Genomic DNA, 20,973 nt, shown 5'->3' with positions numbered 1-20,973 from the left:
AAGCCCTCCAATGCAAATTTCAACAGGCAACTATCACAGAATTTTGTTAAATTTTAATGAAGTTTCAACATCATTAGTTTCTGGGAGCTTTATGCATGAAACGGTTCTAAACATTATTCTTTTAACGCCATTTTACAAACATGTTTTTACGACTATATCTACGCAATTTTGTGCAAGTTTTATGTAGGTATCTTATCAGTTTTTTTGTTTTTATTTCCCAAAAATTTTAATAATATTTCTGTGTTTTTGAGTACACCATTTTTAATAAATTTTTAATTATGTTTTGTGCAATTTTCGAAGATTTTTGACGAGTTACTCTGAAATTTTAATCATTTATGGCAACATTAAATGATTTTTGGTAATTTTAAAGTATTTTTATGTCATTTTTAAAAAGTTTCAACTCCTTTTAGATAAATTTTGCTGAATGTTTCCAAGTTTTGATCGTTATTTTTTGATCGTTTTGAATGATTTTAATGCATTTAAAAAATTGTATGTCATTTTCACTTGTTTTAACGATCTTGTAGCATTTTTTTGTTGTTGAAAGTTTCAATGCTTTTTAGGTAGTTTCATGCCATTTTTTTATTATTTTAATTTTAGCCATGATGGTTGCAATTTTTGTCAAGTGTTGCCAATATATGAATAATTTTATCAATTTTTGGTAATTTTAACTTATTTTAATGCTTTCAAAAAAATTTATGTGGGATTTTTAACGTTTTGATGATGTTTTTGCTGAATTTTGTATAATTTTGCTGAAATTTAATAATTTTTCGTACCTAGCTTAAATTTTACGTAGGTATTCAACTATTGTCCATCAGAATATTCCATACCCCTAAGAAATCATGGATTAAGAACTAAAGATAAATACATGTTTCCGCTAAGCCTTGCTTAGTTTATGCATAATTTTTGCTGAAAAAAGATGTAGTGGGAGTAACATTTTTGAAAAATATTCTTCTATTTTCAACTTTGGGCCTACTGTGCAATCAGTCAGGTAATTTGCATTTTCATTTTTCAAGATGGAAAATTCTCAGTAACAGCAATGTACATTATTTTAAAGCAAAAATCTTGTGGATTTTTTTTCAAACTTCTTGATCAGAAATTTCTATCCTCAAGTTTATCATTGATTTTCATCGTACGAGTAGATAGGGAAAAAGATTCCATCTGATTTACAGATCAAGAAATTGACCGCATCTGATCAGATATTTTTTGATACATGCTTATCTGAATAGATGAAAATCATATCTACTCAGGGAAATTAATCAGATCTGATAATACCACGAGGATCCAATTTGATCTTAGCTACTGATTTAATTAGTCCTGGTTAGATTCAATCATTAATATACATTTTTTTTTTCGGTCATATCTTAATCAGATTGAATACATAGTATACTTAGCTGACGTTTGTTGAGTTTCCTTTTCTTCACTTATTTGATTGATGACTGCTCGGCCAGGTCATTTGGAACTTTTATGAATGTAATTAGGTATACCTATGTGAGTACTAAAACATGAGTCAATGTCAGGCATTTTGTTTACCACCTGTTCAGTGTTCAAATATTGAAAATTCAGCTTAGCATCAATTTAGTTTACTTATCCCAAGCTTGAGGTGAAAGTTCGTGGTTCCATTGTCAATCTAATTACTAGCTTCCTTCAAGGTAAGTACTTCGAAGAAAGAAGGAAACTCCACACTTATATGTTCTAGGAGTATGAGCAAGACGTGTACTGTATCATATCGCTCCTCAATAGTAACCACTTTGTTTGCAGAGCCAAAAAGTCATCATGTATGGGTAACACATCACCTAGGTACTTTTTTTCGAGTAACGAACGCCCCGTTGTATCGTATGTATGTGCATACATATATGAGAATAAATCATTAGACTCCTTTGATGTATACGTATTAGCGATAAAATCTACGCCTCGGGCATACAATCGCATACAAATGAATAAATTACCAAAGTCGGCAAGTGCCCGGATCCATACGCGAGTAAATAATTCGGTATTAAATTTGCTCGGTAATTCGACTAGGTATACGCGGCGCGATATAATTAAAGTAATAAAGAAACACATTGCGTGCCATTTAAGAGACAAAATATTTTTGTACTTTTTGACGCTTTAAACGGAAATTTAATATTTTTACCGCGGAATTAACAAGCGCCTCAAAGTACACGGTTAATTTTCGTCGCAGAAATTATATCCTCCGGGTTTCGAGCGTTGAATGCGACCATTACCGAAACGTTTTTAAAGCCTTTGAATAAAATTTCAACTTTCAAAGCAAACCACCATTGTTTGTAGATCTTAATTGGAATCCATTTAAATGAGGAATTATATAATGTCGTTTTTGGTTCCGTATTCATTAACTTCATGTTTAATACGATGAATGGAAATTTTAAGATAAGAACTTTTTAAACGGTTAAAAATATTGTTTATGGTTTTAATTTCGGTATGTCAACATTTTTCGAGACAATTTTATAACCGCGTTACGGTGGGTTTAATATCTTCGCGAATTTCTCCGCCGCTTGTCGCACAGATTTGTCGAATTTATTATAGATTTTTGTACTGGAAGGTTGAAATTTTGTACCACATGTTTTTGTACGTGTTTGATGTGATTCATTTGTTTGATGTTGAGCAGTCTTTAGCGAAGCTATACGAAGTGATTCGAGGAATTTTATGATTTATCAAAGAAATTATCATACTTTCCTAGTGTTTTTCGAGTATGTATTTTAAAATTTATTTTTCTAATTTACGGTTTCACTTTTATATAGCAAATTCAACAGGTTGGGCACTCATTATTTCAATTTATTTGGAATTTTTACCTTTTTTTGAGGCATTGGTGAAGAAAGTGGAGGATTTAGAGAGATCAGATTGGAATAAAACAAATTTTTGAAGATTTTTCTTGTAGGATTGAAAGAAATTTTGAGCTGAAGGCAAAGAACCCATCGAACAAAAATCGTTCATCATTCGTTACGATCATTCTTTCCAAACAAACCTCACGCGACACGTACAATATTGACAGAAACGCAAAAAAAAAACAACAAAAAAAACATGAAAACGTACAGTAGTTGCATTGCATGCAAAACTAAGTACTGGTGGAAAACAGAGAGAGCCGTTAAAACAACACACACACCATATAGCCGCGCTGTACTAAATCTCCTTTAAAAATGCACCGCACACAATTCACACCTCGTTCATAAATTCGCAGTCGCAAATGCTAACAGCATGACCATGTTCAAATTACATTTACTGTATATATAGAGTGTACTATAACCGTGCAAACCTACATAGGAACCCGAAGAATTCGTTTGGGAAAATGTTATTTAGGGTCGCAGATTACTCCTAATATTGTAAAGGCTTCTCAGATTACGTAATGGCTTAATTTTGAACTACTTTAATTGAAATTTCAAACCAACAAAACGCCTCCTATCTTTAAAAGGTCGATAGATTCAACTTCGTTTCTATGCCAGTTCAAATTTAATCGTTCTATTCTATGCCTTTAATAAAAGGATTTCTTTTGATTAATTGATTAACTAAATACGACGCAACGCGGTTAACTTTTGAATTATTCCAATCGTCGATAGGATACGAATTCCAATAGCACGCGTTATAACGATGGAATAATTTTGTTATCCTTATCTCAATTAGAATTTTAATATTTCCAAATTATGCTACTACGACCTGTAAAAGTAAATACGAGTACTTATATAGGTGAACGAATTCATAAATCGTTTACTTCCTGAGCTTGTAAAAGGCAGAATAAAAATAAGTCTGCGTTTAATTGCCAAAGTTTTTCAAAAGTTTACACTTATTAGTCGAATAATATCTTCCTGTGTACTGAGACGACATTCGTGCTGCAGAATTCTATGTTTGATGCGGATATTATGGGCGTGTGTCTGTGTGTGTTGTTATTATTTCGAACACAAAGGCGAGTAGTGTATTCGAGATTAAATGAGCGTGAAAATTGAATGTCGAGTGGTGTTATATTCATACACAGTAATTACGAAGTTACTCGATTGATTTCGGGCTTTGTGGTTTAAAGATAGGTAGACCTAACAATGGATTATCCGTACAGAAAATTTCATTATTAGAGGGTGAAATAGGTAAACTATCAATTTTAGATATTTACGCGTGCTGTATACTTAGCTGTGTTTTGTATTGTCAGTAATAATAATTATGATGATGAAAGAAAAGTTGAATAAAGAAAAATTTAAGTAGATACTCATATTTGAACAATTTTATTTATTTTCATTTTTCTTCATTTTTAAAGACGTTCATTTGTCAAAGTTTTGAAAAAAAATTCAATTTGATGTTTTTTTTTCGGAATGTGGAAAAAACAATTCAATCACATGTTTAGTCCTTATACAATTTATTCAAAAAAAGCTGCATTTTTTGTTCCATTTACATCACAAAAAAACTCAAGAGTTTTAAATTTGGCTCGTTGCGTAAAAAATTCTCATTCTCAAGTGTTTTAGAAAGAGGCGTGTTGCAGTGTTGCATCTGTCCCTTCATAAAAGATGAGAAATTTTCGCAGAATATTCAAAAGTATTCCAACAACTCAGAGGAAAATTATTCAATCTGATCGGGTTTGAACGAATTCAATCCGATTAAGACTCTAATCATAATTATATTTGACCAGATCTAATTGAATCTGAAAAATGTCTGAACCTGATTAGACCTCATCAGATCTGATCACATCTGCACATTCAAATCTGGCCTAATCTAATTAGGTCTCCTTTACTAGATCCGATCAAGTTTGAACAGATCTAATCCTGTCGAAACTTTGATGTGTCCAGATTTGATCAGATGTGGTTAAGTCAAATGTGATCCATGGAATGTTCGAATCTATCGTTTATGAATATACATTCTTATTTTATGATTTTTTTCACGATTTATGGCGTATTTTCAAAATTTTTACTGAAGTATGTTTTCCAAAAATCGAAAACCATTAAAAAAAATGATAAAAAATCCGAAGAGTTCAGCAAACAAATACATATTTTAGGACTTTCAACTGTTTTTATGCCAATTTTATTGACTTTCTGATATTGTCTATTTCATTTTTTTTGTATGTATTAGTTTTACTTCACTGTAACTTTACAAAATTCTGTCAATTTTTGCATTTATCATCAATGTTTTTTATTTTTCAACAGTTTTTCTTGCGGATATTATGTTGCTTTTTATGTTTTTGTCAATTTTAACCATTTTCTGTGTTAGTTTTTTTTTTTTAATTTGATTCTAATTTTACGAAATTTTTCTAATTTTTGCGCAGCTTTTGCAGCATTTTAGTGGCAAAATTTTGTTTCTTTTTTCATGGTTTTCATTTAAATTTTGCACAATTTTGCTGAATTTTTGTGTTTTTTTGCTCGAACTTTCTATTTTTAACAGTTTTTTTTTTTTGGAAATTTGTTGATAAAATTTATCTGCCTTTGTATTAATATTTTACTAATTTAATTCTAACTCTACAAAATGAAAATGTTATAAATTTTTGACAATTTTTGCAATACATTATTTAATTTTCATTTCATTTTCAACAATTTTCGTGTAAATAATTTATCTCTGTAATCTTGACTATCAGTAAATTCCTGATGACCTCAAGTAATACTCAATTGACAACTTTGCGAAAGGGAAAACTGGAAATTTGGGGAAATAGTTATACAATATTTTAAATCATTTCTCAAAATTTTCTTCAGTTTTTGGACTTCAGTGAATTTAAAAGTAGGTACATACATGAAATATTCATAAAATTTAAAGATTTGTTTTGGAGACACTTTTTTTCTTCTCATGCCATCATTTCATACATTTTACGTCGTAACTTTTTCCTCTCTATACAGGGTGTCCGGGAATTGGTTGTATAAACTTCAGTTTTGGATATAGGTAACAGGGTACGAGTAAAAAAACGTAAGATCAACAAGTTGCCTATTTTGAAAATTGAAGGGGCAAAATACGTTTTCAAAATCCAAGAGCCAAAATCCAATTTTGACCATATGGGGGTCGGTAGTACTTTGAAAAATGAACAAAATTACATATTTTGACTTTTTGCCTAAATTACAAAATGAAGGGGTCACAAATGATTTTTGATTTTAAAAAATCGCTATGAAAAAAATGAATGCAGAAATGAATACTACGTCAAAAAATGAACAAATTTTGTAAATTTAATAAAATGTTTAGCAAATTGAAAATTGTTGGGATTCAAAAACTTTTTTAAATTTTAGAGTAAAAAAAAAATGATCATAACAAAATTTGTTCATTTTTTGACGTACCTAGTAATCATTGTACCTACCCGGTTAGGCCCAAATCTGAAGCCCCGGACACCCTGTATAGCAAAGATTTAAAACAGAAGGAGGCCATAAATTTTTATTAATTTCTGTAAGTTTGAAAGAAAAGGAGAAAAGAAGGAAAGTGGAAAAAAGGAAAAGAAAAGAGAAGAGAGGGAGTTGTGACCTTCATTTGTAAATAGATGTCTTGACTCACTCTTGTTTATTTATCTAATTACGTAGTTGCAAATCTATCTACTAATAATTGGTTTTAATTTTGATTATGAATTAAAAATTTCACTCACCTTATACGTGCCTAAATTTCTAACCGAACAAGATAATTTCACTGTTCTACCCACTGGAACGGTGGCATTTTCAATTTGTTCGACAAATTCTGGTTCTTCACCTAACGCTGTTGAGAAAAGAAATAAAGCATTAATATCTGAGAAAATCAATACAACGTACTTATGCATATAATTCACCTGTTCTAATTATCAAAGTTTCCATTGAAAAATTAACATCTCGGTATTTACAAAAAGCGAGGTTCTAATAAAATGAAGGGATATGATAAGCATTAGCGAAATTATATTTCGTGGTAAAATCGATATAACCAAGTTGAAATAAAACGAAAGAAAGAATGAATGAAAGAAAAGAAAGCGAAACTATACAGATAATACATAGAGAATAACATACCAACGAACACGTTATCAGTTATGAGAAATAATAACGAAAAAAGTTTACACCATAAAAAATTATCGAAGTTTATATTATTATAGTATTTTTCGACAAATGTGAAATGTCACTGCTAAAAAGTTGTGCGGTGTAATTGAAAAAAATTGATTTAGATAAAAGTTTTTAATTTTTGACAGTTACGGAAAAATTTTTAGGTATCTTTGAGGAAAGGACGCGGCGCGCGGCGCGGGGAAACGTGCTTTACCGATGCTCATCCTTTCGATGGCATGTAACGTTTTTCAAAGAAAATGTTTTTAGGCTTATCAAAGAATGAAAAATTTCGACGATATAAAATAGAGCATCGAGTTAAGTAAAATAACAACTGTAACCGTTTGATATTGTAGGTTTTGCAAGGCGGCTTAGTTATGTTAATTTTGCATTGTTATTTTTATCTCGCCAGTTTCTATATGTATTCTTTCCGGTTATACGGGGGTTTTTATTTCTCATCGACGTGTATTTTTATACCGTTAGATTATTTTAATCGGGATTTGGCCATTGGATTAGTGTTAATGTCGAACGCCACTAACTGCCGAGTTTTCAAATTTGATCAGCGATATGTTTTTTGTGTACACGCATGGATCAAATTTGAGCCCAAGCGTTTTTTTTTCGTTCGACGTGCTCGTGTTTTTTTCTTTGATTTTCGTCGACGATCATTGGCTGGGATTGATTTATTAAAATTTTATAAATTTCAGCATTTTATTTGAAATGACACGTGAGAGAAAGAATAATGAAATATGTACATATTTGCACCATAAGCAGGAAGATAGCGCCATACTAGACAGATTTGGCGAATTTTTTTTCTTAGACGCCTTTCACATCTTAGAAGACTACTATTTTGGACGATTTACGAGCAAACGATTCGATTCGTCGAATTTAGATACATAGGTACTCGTTCTACATACATACTGTACGAATTTGTTAAAAATTTTACACATGTTTACCGCGGTTGTTTCAAAATAACCGTCAAGATGTTAAGAATATTTTTATGCTACGTCAAGACAGCCGTCAAAATGTCAAGATAATTTGTGGTAAATCTTTTCGCGTACGTATTAACGCTTGTAATCTTATTCGAGAAAAATACATTTGCAAAACTGCTGCGTTTTTTCCCCAGTTTGAATGTACGTGTCAAAAAGTTGGAGATTGCGAATCTAACAAAATGGATTCTACAACAAACAAACGATAAATCGCATTATGAAATTTTTCAAAATGTTCGGCTTTGCTATACACGATATCACGTAAACGCGGAATTAATTATTTTCAATGTGTGTTTCGTCGCTCGACGACATGGTCTTAGGGTGTGGCGAGGTGCGCCGGTGTACCTACGTTGTGTTTTCCTTACATTTAGATTCGTAGGTGGCGAGATGTACGCTCAAGCGTGTAGGTTAGGTACCTTATGTTTCGTCTACGTGTTTTACAATCGTGAAAATATTGCTGAAAAAAAAATCGAAGTTTCGTTGGTCAAAATTATTGCGGATGTGTCGAGTTAATTTAATGGGGTTGAAATGATGCTCCTTGTAATAATAAAATCTCCTTTGCGTTTGTCCCTAATTTAATTCAAAAGTGTGTGTGGAAATGATGTGAGAAATGAGAATACCTGTGTTAAGAGTTAGGTAGGTATCTAAAGTTCTCAATATTTTTCACTGATTGGATTGCTTTCATCTTATCTGTTTTCATTTTTTTACCCTGTTATTTTATTTTTATCGAAGGTATTGAATACGGAAAAGATGATAAGAATCGTATTTCAAGATTAATCAACAATTTTTTATACATCTTATTGAAGAAACTCTTCAAAAAATGCCGAAATGTGTTCTCTATGAGTTTGTGAAGTGAAGAATGTTTCTTAAGTGTATAAAGAAGTAAAAAAAAATCGATATGAGGAGTTTATTTTTTGATATTTGAATAATAAATCATTAGAAATAGAAGTTTTTGAAAATTTATAATTCAAGTACCAAGTAAATTATTATTTTTTTTACGAGAAGTCAATTTCGTAATTACATGTGACATTTTTAAAAGTTAGATACTTGTACCTAGGTATACCTACCTGTACTTTGAACAGATGCAGAAATGTAGAATCAGAAAAATTGTACTTAGCCCGAGCGAAGCGAGGGCAAAACGTTTTAAAAATTGCTATTCAAGTGCAAAAAAGGTCAGCAAATGAGTCTCTTTGTTGAAACCTAAAATTTCCAAAATTTATCGACTTAGTCGAATAATGGCAAGCTTGGCAAATTTCTGCAAAGTCGACAAATTCGCTGACTTTTTTTTGTAAAAGTATGCAGTAATGTAGTTTTCTGATTCAAAGTTTCACTGACTTTTTCAATTTTCCTAACTTTTTTGATTTTTTGCAAATTCATTCAATTTTTTTCAATTTATTTTGCTAATTTTTCAAATTTTTACCAACTTTTCATCTGTTTAAGCTCCACCCTCCCCCCACTACCCCTCTCCTTGTTTCGTCCCAGTAAAAACACAATGCAAAAATTGATTTTTCCTTGAAAAGTAATCTGTAAAAATGATGACATTTTCTGTAAACAGTGAGAATATTTCTGAAATGATTGAATAAGTTCTTGAAAAATAAGGGGGAATACTGAAATGTCCCCAGAGAGATTGAAGTGAAATTTCTAACTTACCAAAAAATTGAAATATGTTCAACTGATCAGAATAATTAAGAGATTTTTCAAGTGTCTATCTCGATTTGAAATCAGTGACCTCGAATTGTGAAAAATTTCTCTTCGTTCATTATTTTCATGATTTTTGTACTTTTTTTAAATTGGGAAAATGGGGAAGTATTACTGAATATTCGAACTCAGTACCTATTGTAGAAGTAAAACAATCCCATTTTCAATTTTTTGATAGTTTGAAGATGTTTAAGGGCATCATAGTGAGCGAATTAGAAAAGTTCTGTTGAAAAAATGAGCTAAACCATGATTTGATCGCATCAGATCTGTACATCATTCCATGAATGTAATTTTGACCCGGTTATCCAATCAAATCTGCTAGTCAGATCAAAGTTTTGACCGAGCCTGATTGGATCAGACTATAGATCTGCTATTCAGACCGGAACAGATCTGATTATTTTCCATTAGAAATATTTGAATTCAGTTCACCTAAATTGATAATAAATAATTAATAAGGTTACTTATTTCACTATTAAAATTATTTCTAATTTTGATAAAAACTCAAGCCTTTGTATTCCAGTGAAACAAACTTACTAGTAAATTGCTGAGAGATCTGACAAGTAGACAGCCGGGTCAATGACCTTAATAGATCAGACAGACATGTAAATGACCTTGGAAAGCCAGACAGACGAGTCAGTGACCTTTAGAGACCAGACATAAAAACATACGAACTTTAAAAGCCAGACAGCCAGGTCAATGACCCTTATAGGCCAGACAGGCAAGCAGGCAACCTTGGAAAGCCAGACAGACGAGTCCGTGACCTTTAGAGACCAGGCATGAATACAGCCGAATTTCAGAAGCCAGACAGACCGGTCAATGACCTTTGAAAGACAGAAAAGGATGGCAGACGGATAGACAGACCATACGGACGACCTTGGGAAGCCAGACAAGCATGCATACTACCTCAAGAGGACGAACGGCAGACAGTGATCATGAGGGGCCAGACGGATGAATCAATGTCCTTAAGAGGTCAGACAGGCAGACAAATGACCTTAGGAAGTCATATTGACGAGTTTAAGAGGCTAGACGGGTACGTCAGTGACCTAGAATGGCAAGACAGAGAGGTTAATGACCTGAAGAGGTCAGAAAAGAAGCCAGGTGACCTTGAGAAGCCACATAGACGGGTCAATAACCTTATCAACATAGATAGAGTGACAGACAGACAGACTAAAATACAACCTTGGGAAGCCAAACAGCACGTAGACAATCTCAAGAGGTTAAACAGACAGTTAGATAACTATGAGAAACTAGGCAGGTAGGTCAGTGACCTTAAATGGTCACACTAACAATCTACATATTTGCGTGATTTTTAAGGGAACAAAATTGGATACTCTTATGTCCCTCACAAGGGAGGTTCTAAATCGAACGAGCATGTAAAAATACACCACTATTCAACATCTTAAGTGACAATACCATTTTCTGATTTTTGATCAATTTTTGAACATTTTTGAGCCAAAATCAAAATTTTATCAAAAATTGAACAAGAAAGTTTAAATTTGGTAGGTGCTCTATTTTTGACCTTCCGAATCGATTGGAAACGATTTCGAACTGTTTTGAGTAGGTGGTTCTGAAGCCTTCGGCAGATTTTTGATTGCAGAAGTTTGATGGTTGAAAACTCCCTCTTTATGTCAATTTTAACATGTTGGGTCGATTGGAGGTGGTTTCAAGCCGTTCTGGATTCTGGAGCCTTCATTCATTTGTTCATATTTTCTTTCAAAGAAAAATTTTAAAAAATTTTGGTCATTTTCTGAATAATTATTGGCTACGTATCAAGGAAGTACTTCGATTTTTTAAAAAATAAATTAATTCAAAAATTTCAAAGAAAACAATCCGCTCATAACTTTTTACTCTGAGAAATGTAATTGGTGAAATATGGGTACGTAGTTTTTCAGATCTCCACTAAACCAACCACGTGTAGGTACAAAGATGCACTCGTGCAAAAAAAGATTAATCTCGTATTCCAAATTTATGCCAAAATTATTCTCGTATAAAATAACATAACGTAACACAGGGGTCTATAACCTTGAAATCTACGTAGGTATTCATTAAGAAGTAAAGCGAGCTAGTCACTGTAAACCTTCAACGATGTGTGCACAACTCGAGTGCTCCTAGTATGAAAAACATACACGTCGCACCACCCTCATCATCCATCGTCAACATTTTGACGCATCGGGTAACGACACAAAAGCCAAAATACTCACCCTTCAAGTACGTCTTAATTTCATTCGGCAAAAAAAAGAACGCACGCCTTTGTACCAAACAGCAGAAAAACACAAAAGTTAAAACAAGTCCGCGTCAACGGCGTACACGAAGGACGCTGATAAAAATTACGTCGAAGTGTACGGCGACGACGACGACGACGATGCGACGAGAAAAAAAAACGCGAACATGAAAAAAAAACTGTGCGGTGTGCGAGAAATATATTCAACAGTAATTGAACATATACTATATTATATAGAATGGTATAAAGAGGACGGTTAATATATGAAAACTAACAAGATAAACACAGAAGTACATTTACTGTCAACAAAGAGGGATCCTGTATACCACCTTCCATTTTCTCGCTGTTTCTTCCTCCCCTTTAACTTTTACATCCTTTAAAAGGATCTAAAAGAATAACACAAAAAAGTGGAAAGTGACTTTCTTTTTTCCTCTTTTCTCTTTTCTTTCTTTCTTTCTTTTTTTTTTGAATGTGTGCTTTTTCACTACATACCTAGTTTGCTGATTCAATAAACCAGATATAATTTAACAAGCAGTCGTACCAACTTACAACGAGAGAAAAACTAACAAGATGATTCGAAAAACGTTATTTTGCATTGTTGACGGTTTGAGGTGACCGTAGTGTTGTTAAATTAATTTTTCCTCGGGAACAGATCGTTACGGGTTGGTTTTCTCAGCGTAACGGAATCGAGTATAGTATGAGAGACGTATTATGAATGAAAAGCTTACACTATACAGTTACCTACGAGTCGAGTGAGGTTTTTAATTTTCAAGGGCATTGGTGCTCGCTCGGTGTTTTGTTAACGATGTTTCCGCGTTATGTTCCAGTTGCCTTTAACACGCTCTGTTGTGTCGATGTACGAAAAGCGAGCCGATGCGATCCACAAGGGTAGGTTCTCTTACCCTTTTGTGTGAACTACATATATACGTGTGGGGTATCCTACATACATAGTAATACATAGGTTTGGATATATGGAGCGGAGAGAGAAAGAGAGAGCTATAGCATCGATATGTCCGAAAATTGACGTACTGCGGTTTAATAGAAAACGAAAGTGCCCGAGTTGTGGACACGGAGAGACTGAGTGAGGCTTCCATTGATGATAGTTGAGATAACAGTTTGAAAATAAATTGCATTTCGTGCCGTCGCATAATATAACCCTATATAATATTTAAACGTTCTATCTTTCATCCCCCTTGCTGTTTCTCACTCTTTCTCTGTCCGCTGGTCGCGTATTCTATACGATGACACTCCTTACTTCGAACAAACAACTCTGCGAAAACGGTGCAACCGTTTCATCACCCCACCGACCGTATTGATTCACCTACAATCCGGATCAAAATCAGGAAATTAAAATTCCTGCCGTTTTCCGTGCCAAAGGGATTTCTCAAGTATTCCGGATATCTAAGTTTTATAAAATTATTTGAAATTTTCAAATAGGGTATTCCGAGTGTGTCAAGACACTTTGTACATAATAATTTAGAATATATTAAATTTAATAATAAACTAGGGATAAGGTTAAATGCCATCGAACATTACAATTAAGGAAAATTGAACGGATAAAGCCTTATACCACCGAAGCGAAGGGTTCCGAGCGATTTATATCGATATAGACAGAAAGAAAAACGGGGTAGACAGCATGGCAAATGTTTGATTTCGTTTGGTAAACATTTTGGAATATTTTTTTCTAATTTTCTTTTCAACCGTGACGTATTCAGTTAGTTTAATGTAATTGGAATAGACGGCGGTCGATCCTTTTGTTTTTTTACCAATAAAACTCTGACCGAATCGAATATTTTATGTGGGCTACTAAATCGTCAATACATGTGCTAAAGCCAATTTGATTTGAACGTATGTATGGTACATGTACATGTGATGTGGATTGTGTATCTCTTTGTATCCGCATGTGTCTTGTCTCAAGGTAAACTCCTTCTATCAGTCCCGTAAGCCACTTACCCCAAGTATATGTACATATGTTTACGTTATCTAACTCTGAACTGATGGAAAAAATGGTGCGTTTCAATAGAACAATTTTAGGGGGATGGAGGGGGGATTTTCTGCTTACACGACTCCAGTAAAAATGTGGGTACATGGCACAGAAAAGAACAAGTTCTTGAAACTTTTTGGCTAGAAAATTTATTCTGAATAAGTCAATTGTAGGTACCTAGTCCCATCAGTCAACAAAATACGTAAGTTAAGAAATAAGTACCTACTGTGAAAGATTAATATGAAACGGTCGCAGAAGTTCTCCTATCAACTCGTGTAGCTTATTTTTTTCGGAACGTTCAACTAAAGTTTTTTTCTATTTTTTTTCATTTGAGCAAACTAAAATTTTTCATTTTGTAATTTTATTAAAAATGTTAATTTTTTTCTACTATATATGTATTCTCTAAACAATTAAACATAATTATTATCGCATGTCTTGGAGAAAAATTGGAGTGTTTTCTCCAAAAAAAAAAGTGCATAGGATTTCTGTAATTGAATAATTTTTTTTTATTGCTAAAAATGCCTAATTTGGTACCTATACTTTAATTATGTTTGAAGTATAACATGCTCCAAAATATTGAAAATCAGCATTTTCATTCATTTTCAAATATTTTATTGCCACGTTGACTTTTTTTTAGCTACCTATAAAACTGCATGATAGGAGTTTGTAAAATCCTTTCAGAGCTGAAAAAATTTTCTAATTTTGAAACGTTTCAAACCCCCTTCCCTCCTTTTCAACTCATCGTGTCACTCTAACCCAAATTGTAATTCGAATCTAAAAATTTGTTCAAGTGGATTTTTAGCGCCGAAAATGGAGAATCAATAATTTTCAAAATTTCAAAAATGATGGAATTGGTATGGAAATGTGGGTTTTTGAGGTGGCTGATTTCGATTAAAATCAAGAGAAAAACTGATTTCAAAACTCAGATTTTCAAACTCACGTCACCATTTTTGAAATTTTTATGCCACTATTCAGAAAAAAAATAATTGGGTAATCTTACTTCAATTTATGCCTAGTCATAAACATTTTTGAAATGAAACAATTTGACTATTTAGAGTAATAAAATTCGAACTTTTCAACCCAACAGCATATTTTTGGATTAATTAATAAAATTCGCTGCAGATGACGTTTGAAACTAGATAGATCTGAAAAATTGGAAACATTGTTCTGGAAACCTGAGAAAGATCAGGGATAATCATTTCTTTTAAAAATTGGGAACCCTACGATTTTTTTCTCAAAAGGATGACAATCATTTTAAATTTTGGTTGTTGTTGTTGTTGTTGTTTTTTAAATACAAAAATGATTGCAGGTTTTGACAAATGTTTTTTGTTTGAGGAGGGTGGGAGGGGATGATTTGGATCTGTCAGAAACATAATTTTTGAACGTTGTTTGAGATACCTGTTTCACAAACCTCTATTCTTGCTCTTAAAGACGAAATCGCTCATGAGTTATCAGTAGAACTGGGATTTTTATGCTTTGCATATTTTTTTATGGACTAGAACAAGTGCATATTTGATAAGATGTCCACGAATCATGAAATTTCTTGACGAATGAGCCCAATACCTATCATTTTGCATATTTTGTATAATAATTATTTCAGACAAAATTGCATACCTATTTTATCATATTTTAGGGGAAAATCCTGCATATTTATGGAAATTTTGCAAAAATTGACATTTTCAAGACTTTTTTTATTCAAAAAATCACAACACCGCTAAAATGCCATACATTTTTTATTATCAGAATATTGAAGCATTTCATCATTTACTAAGTACAAATATGTACAATATGCTCCGATCATCGGTTTCGATGTTAAAAGATATTTCAATTTATTCAAAGTGGTTCTTACGTAAGTGACAAGAGGCAGAGTTTTTTTAGTGGAAAATCTCGAAATACATTTAATAATTGCATGCAATTCCTTTAGTTGAATAAGTACTTGGTTGCTAATTTTTTTAGATGCATTTCCTATTTTTTTCCTTTTAAAGAGAAGTATATTTTTTGATCACTGCGTTCATCTGTTTTGAATTAACAGTTTTCACGTTTTTCAGCTGTAAAAAATTCTTTGCAGGGGTACGTCTCTCAAACTGAAATTTTTGCATATTATTTTTTGTATATTTTGAGTGATTTTTGCATATTTTGGGTAGGAAAATTGCATAAAATATTGCAATATTTCTGCATAAAAATCCCAGGTCTGTTATCAGTTGTTTGTCTAAAATTTACTATTGAATTTACTTCTTCTCAGTGAAGAAAAACAATTTTTAAAATACCTATCTCAAACACAAACGCCAATCGTAGGTAGGTGTAGGTTATTCAAAAAAAAATGAAAATCATAATTACATATTTAAAATTAATTTTCTATTTAAAAAGAAAATTAAACTTTCCCTTCCCTCTAACTCAACAAAGAGATTATTTTTCATTCAAACTTTTAATCGCCCTTGAATTTTAGAGGTCTGGCAAATGTATCTGTACATTCAAGATGAACTAAATGGGAAAATATTACTTTGAATCAAAACAGGACTCCTGGCGTAAGTTCGACTTTTTTTTTTGGCAATATCCAAAAATCGCTCTAAATTTAACTATTCGTTGGCTAGATGCGAGGATTATCTTTATTCTCGAATAGCATTAAATTAAAGTAGATTTTTCGCTATTATGCGATTGAGAAAAATAAATCATTTATTTTTCGGTTTCGCTTCGGTTTGAAATGTGCTCAGATTTTAAAACTTTTTCCGGTCACATCGTGGCGCTGATAACGCGCGTTTTTTCGGCATTCATTGCTTTAAAAAATTGTTCCATAAATTTAAAGTTTGAAAAATTTTGGTTGCGAGATAAGGCGATATCTCGGATGAGAGAAATAAGACGAGCGACGGGACGCACGCACGCAGGCAAGCAGGCAGGCAGGCGGTTAGGACTCGAGGCGACTGATGCTCAAAGTAGTGCCTTGAATACTGATCAAAAGACTGTATTTTTCTCACACATCACCCTTTATTAACTTTAACGTTTTCGAAACGTGTTTCTCTAACCTATTTTAAAAGTTAACGTTTTTGAGACTTTTACTTTAAAAAGTAAAAGAAGCTGAAAAAGTTTTTGTAACATTTTGCCATCACAAGTAAAGTAATTTACAGTTTTTATAACAAATCTGACGTTTTATTAATGCTACAGACGTCTTGTGTCGCCTCGTCGTGTAATTTTTTTCGGCCCCTGCCGCCGAATAAACCGCGTGCTGTCCTTTTTGTTGCGGTGGTCATTCATTATATCGAAAGTGACGAATGAACATCGAAAGTACCTGTATACAGGATACCTACGGTCGTGTCGCGTCGAGGCCCATCATAATTTAAAGATGTCAGCGTATTACGTGGTTGTATTAAAATAAACACGCCGAAGACCCTTGGCTTGGCCCTGTTTTTATAATGCAAAAACGTGAGTAGAACCGTAAAACTGGAGTATATTTTTAATTACTGATTTAAGCCTAAGTTTTTAGTCTGTTTTGTGGAATTGTTGTAATGAAAGCTGCTAAGAGGTTATCGCGTTAGAAATTAATTATTAAAGGTGTGTTGATTAATTGTTGTAGGTAAAATTGACAGCATTTTTTTTTTCTTACACGTTGGTAAACCACGTAGGTTTGACCATTTTTTTTCAAGGGGTTACTGAACTATGTGTTTCGATGAGTTGAATTTTGTGCGATTTGGTTTCTCTTTTGGTAGATTTTTTGTACCAAGTCACCGGGAGCTGAAGTACTAATATTAAGACAGTGTTGATGTATTAAAAATTCTCCAGATGGAGTTATGTTTTTTCGTACAAATTTTGATCATCTGTTTACGTTCAATATTACTTATCGTTAGGTACGTAAATTTGATATCTTTTCACCGAGGAATTTCAGAATTAGTTCATATACCTACTTATTTAGTTGGATGATGATCCGTCTACGTGTGTTTTTCCACGTATCGGTTCTTTCTTCGAGGTATTTAAACCTAATACACGATCCACGTTTTGGAGATTTACCAACGATGAATTTCAGTCACGTGAGCAAAGATTTGTTTTTCTTTATTCTTCGATAATTCGAACTTTCTACGGTAATATCCGTATCTAGTGTATCGGGAAAAATAAACCCAGATTATCCTCATCGTTACGATGTAAATATCATAGAAATTAGAAGTTCGTTTTGACAAAGCTTTGTGATACTCTTGTTTCGGTGCACCTCTATGAACCACACCACGGTTCATGCAACTCCTCCGGCTACCTCATTTGCATAATTGAAATTGCTCTTCTCTTTTTGCTCATATTCGGTCTGGCAATGCTATACACATTGGAATGAGAGAAGATACGACGCGCGTACTATTCGCTGGCGAGAGTTAACCGATACGGTAAGAATATTTTACATCGAGCTTTATGTTTGAAAATATTTAATTTGTTGTAGGAAAATTGGCGAATTTAATTTATATAAGCTCGTTTATGGCTGCGTAAAAGCACGTGTGTGGATATGTTTGTGCAACGTGCCTAAATTTTGATTCAATTCATAATCACCTAAGAAATGTACCTTCGTAGAAAACACGCGTAAGAAAAAGATGAGTGGTATTTTGGCTGGTTCGACTTACAATCGCGTGGGTGTAAAATAAAATTACTGACTCGTTGCTTTTCTTCTCGTCATCGTTGCGTTAACTATTAGAAGCTGAAAGTGTAAAGTTCTTATTACAAGAGGTGGTGATAGTACCGGCGATAAAAGGAAATAAGGCAAACCGCAAAAGCCCTTTTTCGAAGACAGCTTCGACTTAGGTGATTATTCCGTAACGTCCTAGAACGCATTACCAATAAATAACTGCGTTGCTATTTATGATTCTCGTTCGTATATTTATTCCATTCCTGGTTGTTTGAAAACGAATACGAAATATTCTTATATACGATATTTTCACGATGTTAGTATTGGTAGGTAGTCATGCTGTAGGTATTCGCGCAGCCGACGAAAGTTCAACGAGCTTAATTTTTAATAAACGTCGTATTTTTAATTAGCGATAGTTAATTTCATTATAACAAGATTTTCACTTTTTTTTCTCTCTTTTCGTCGTCGTACTGTGTATGAGGTTTTTGTATACACGACGTGAACTACTCGACGAGCAGTTGAAATAATACTGCTAACTTAATTGCGAACAGAGCAACGTGGATTTTTTTTTGTTGTTGTGAGCTGACTCATTTGTAACGCTACGTAAGGACTTTGATAGCCGCAGGAAATGAAGATGAGTATCTGTGGAGTACCTTAAGTACACGAGTCTGCGGTAAAGGTCGATTATACGTATTGAATTACAAACAATTTCAAACTTTACCATTTGCCGTGCCGTTTATCAAATTTGCACTTTTTCAACGCCCCGAGCTATGGAAGTGGGAGCAATTTTCAAATGAAGGATTCGTATGTAGGTAGGTGGTTTTTGAAAGGCGAATTTTGTGCATTTTACGAGCAGGTTTTGAGATTATTTTTTGGTGTAGATTTTTCGTGTGTTTTTTATTCCAAAGTTGCCTGCTGTATAGAAATTGTTTTCGTCAAATTTTGGATCACATATTATAATTATTCAAATTGTTAGTGAAACACTCGATAGGAGTATTTTCGAAGACGCTATAAATATAATTAAGACTTGAGTAAGTTTTTTGATTGGACCTCATCTTTCTCTCAGTCATTCATTTTGGGTTAAATTTTTGAGGAAATAATTCAATCTAATACAATCAAGTACAATAATCCTTCAGAGCGTAGAATCATGTATCTATTCTAAAAATTAAAAAATATGCATTCAGGACGTCAAAAATTTGCAACAAAAAAAAGTCCTTTGAATACTCAAAATAAGGTTAGGTAAACTTTTTGTATATACTTTTGAAAAAAAAATCGAAATAAAAAACAATTTTATAGTAGAATGTTAATCCCTCAGGGAGCACAGAGGCCCTCAATTTTCATCGAAGGGCAAATGTGATCAAGATGAACAAATCAACCTCCAGCTTCGTAATGTTGGTGGCCTAGGTATGGTTCCGTCAAGATACTTTTATCCATCAAATTATAGATCTGTATCTTGAGTAATGGATTGATCACCAATCAACTCGAGAGATCGAAAATTGGGTACCTAGGTACATACAAATCGAATTTCAACTTCTTTCATTTGCGCGTTCAGGAACAATGAATGTTTATTTATTTTTTTTTAATAATCATTGGAAAAAGTTTTGGATTTGAACCAGCACGAAAAAATTTTGAAAATAAGTGACTATATCGATTGAAAAGGTCGCCAAAATCGTATAGCCTGTTTGCGTTTATATAAGTTTATAAGAGCTGAATTTCATTTTCACCCTATACAGCGTTCTCAAAATTCGCTGGAGGCTCCAGAAAGTTCAGATTTATCATCAATCGACTCGGGAGGTCGAAAATAGAGCACCAAATCAAATTTCAGCATTTTCTAGGTAATTTGGTAAAATGTTGATATTCTTCCATTTTTAGTCCAAACAATGCTCAAAAATCGAAAAATGAATGTTTGGTTCTGAAATTTTAGCTGTGCAGAGCTCGTACTTATTTTCAAAAAGTCTGCAAAAAAAAGGCGGTCTAAAACCCTCGCTTTTTCTTCATAAAATGTCAAAAAGTCTTTGTTTTTAGCTGAAAAATTGAAGAAAAAAAAAGCGAAAAATAGTGATTTCTTTGATAAGGATAAACCAAAACTAAGGAGTCCAATAATTGGAAAAGAAAAACTCTCTCCTTATGCTCTTGCCTGATGATGAAAAGTTGTACTTTTTGAAAAGATCTTTGCTATATAAAGCTTAGAATTAGAAATAAGGAGAGAGTTTTTCTTTTCCAAGTGATTTCTTTGCCGATTTAAATTCTCAAATTTTTGCTTTTCAAAATAATCCAAATTTGCTAAAGGTTTTCACATCTTTTTTTTTTCAAAAACTACTCAAAATACTTGCCTTTTTGCCATAAATTACCAAAAAGTGCCACACTTCTTTGCCAAATTGCTAAAAAGTCCTGCTTTTCGTTTTTTTCTAAAATCGTCGGTTTTTGTTATTTTTACCTGAAATTCTTGGTTTATTGCATCAATTCTATTAAGTTTTACTTTTTTCGTAAAATTATCCAAAAGTCTTGCTTTTTGGCAAAAATTGCTGAAG

The 20,973-nt window shown here is 33.0% G+C and overlaps 1 protein-coding gene across 2 annotated transcripts in view; it reads right to left on the bottom strand.

Moving 5' to 3' along the window:
- The window catches only part of LOC135836648 (neurotrimin-like), an 89,199-nt gene that overhangs the window by 38,957 nt on the left and 29,269 nt on the right, over positions 1-20,973 (bottom strand). For both annotated transcript variants that reach the window (XM_065351609.1, XM_065351608.1), the window contains exon 2: positions 6,545-6,651. In XM_065351609.1, coding sequence (XP_065207681.1) covers positions 6,545-6,651 — 107 coding nt within the window. The remainder of the gene's footprint in view (positions 1-6,544; positions 6,652-20,973) is intronic.

The sequence above is a fragment of the Planococcus citri genome, chromosome 2 (assembly GCF_950023065.1).
Source record: "Planococcus citri chromosome 2, ihPlaCitr1.1, whole genome shotgun sequence".
Lineage (NCBI taxonomy): Eukaryota > Metazoa > Arthropoda > Insecta > Hemiptera > Pseudococcidae > Planococcus > Planococcus citri.
Note: the sequence above shows the minus strand (reverse complement) of the source record. Positions and strands in the feature narration are given on the sequence as shown.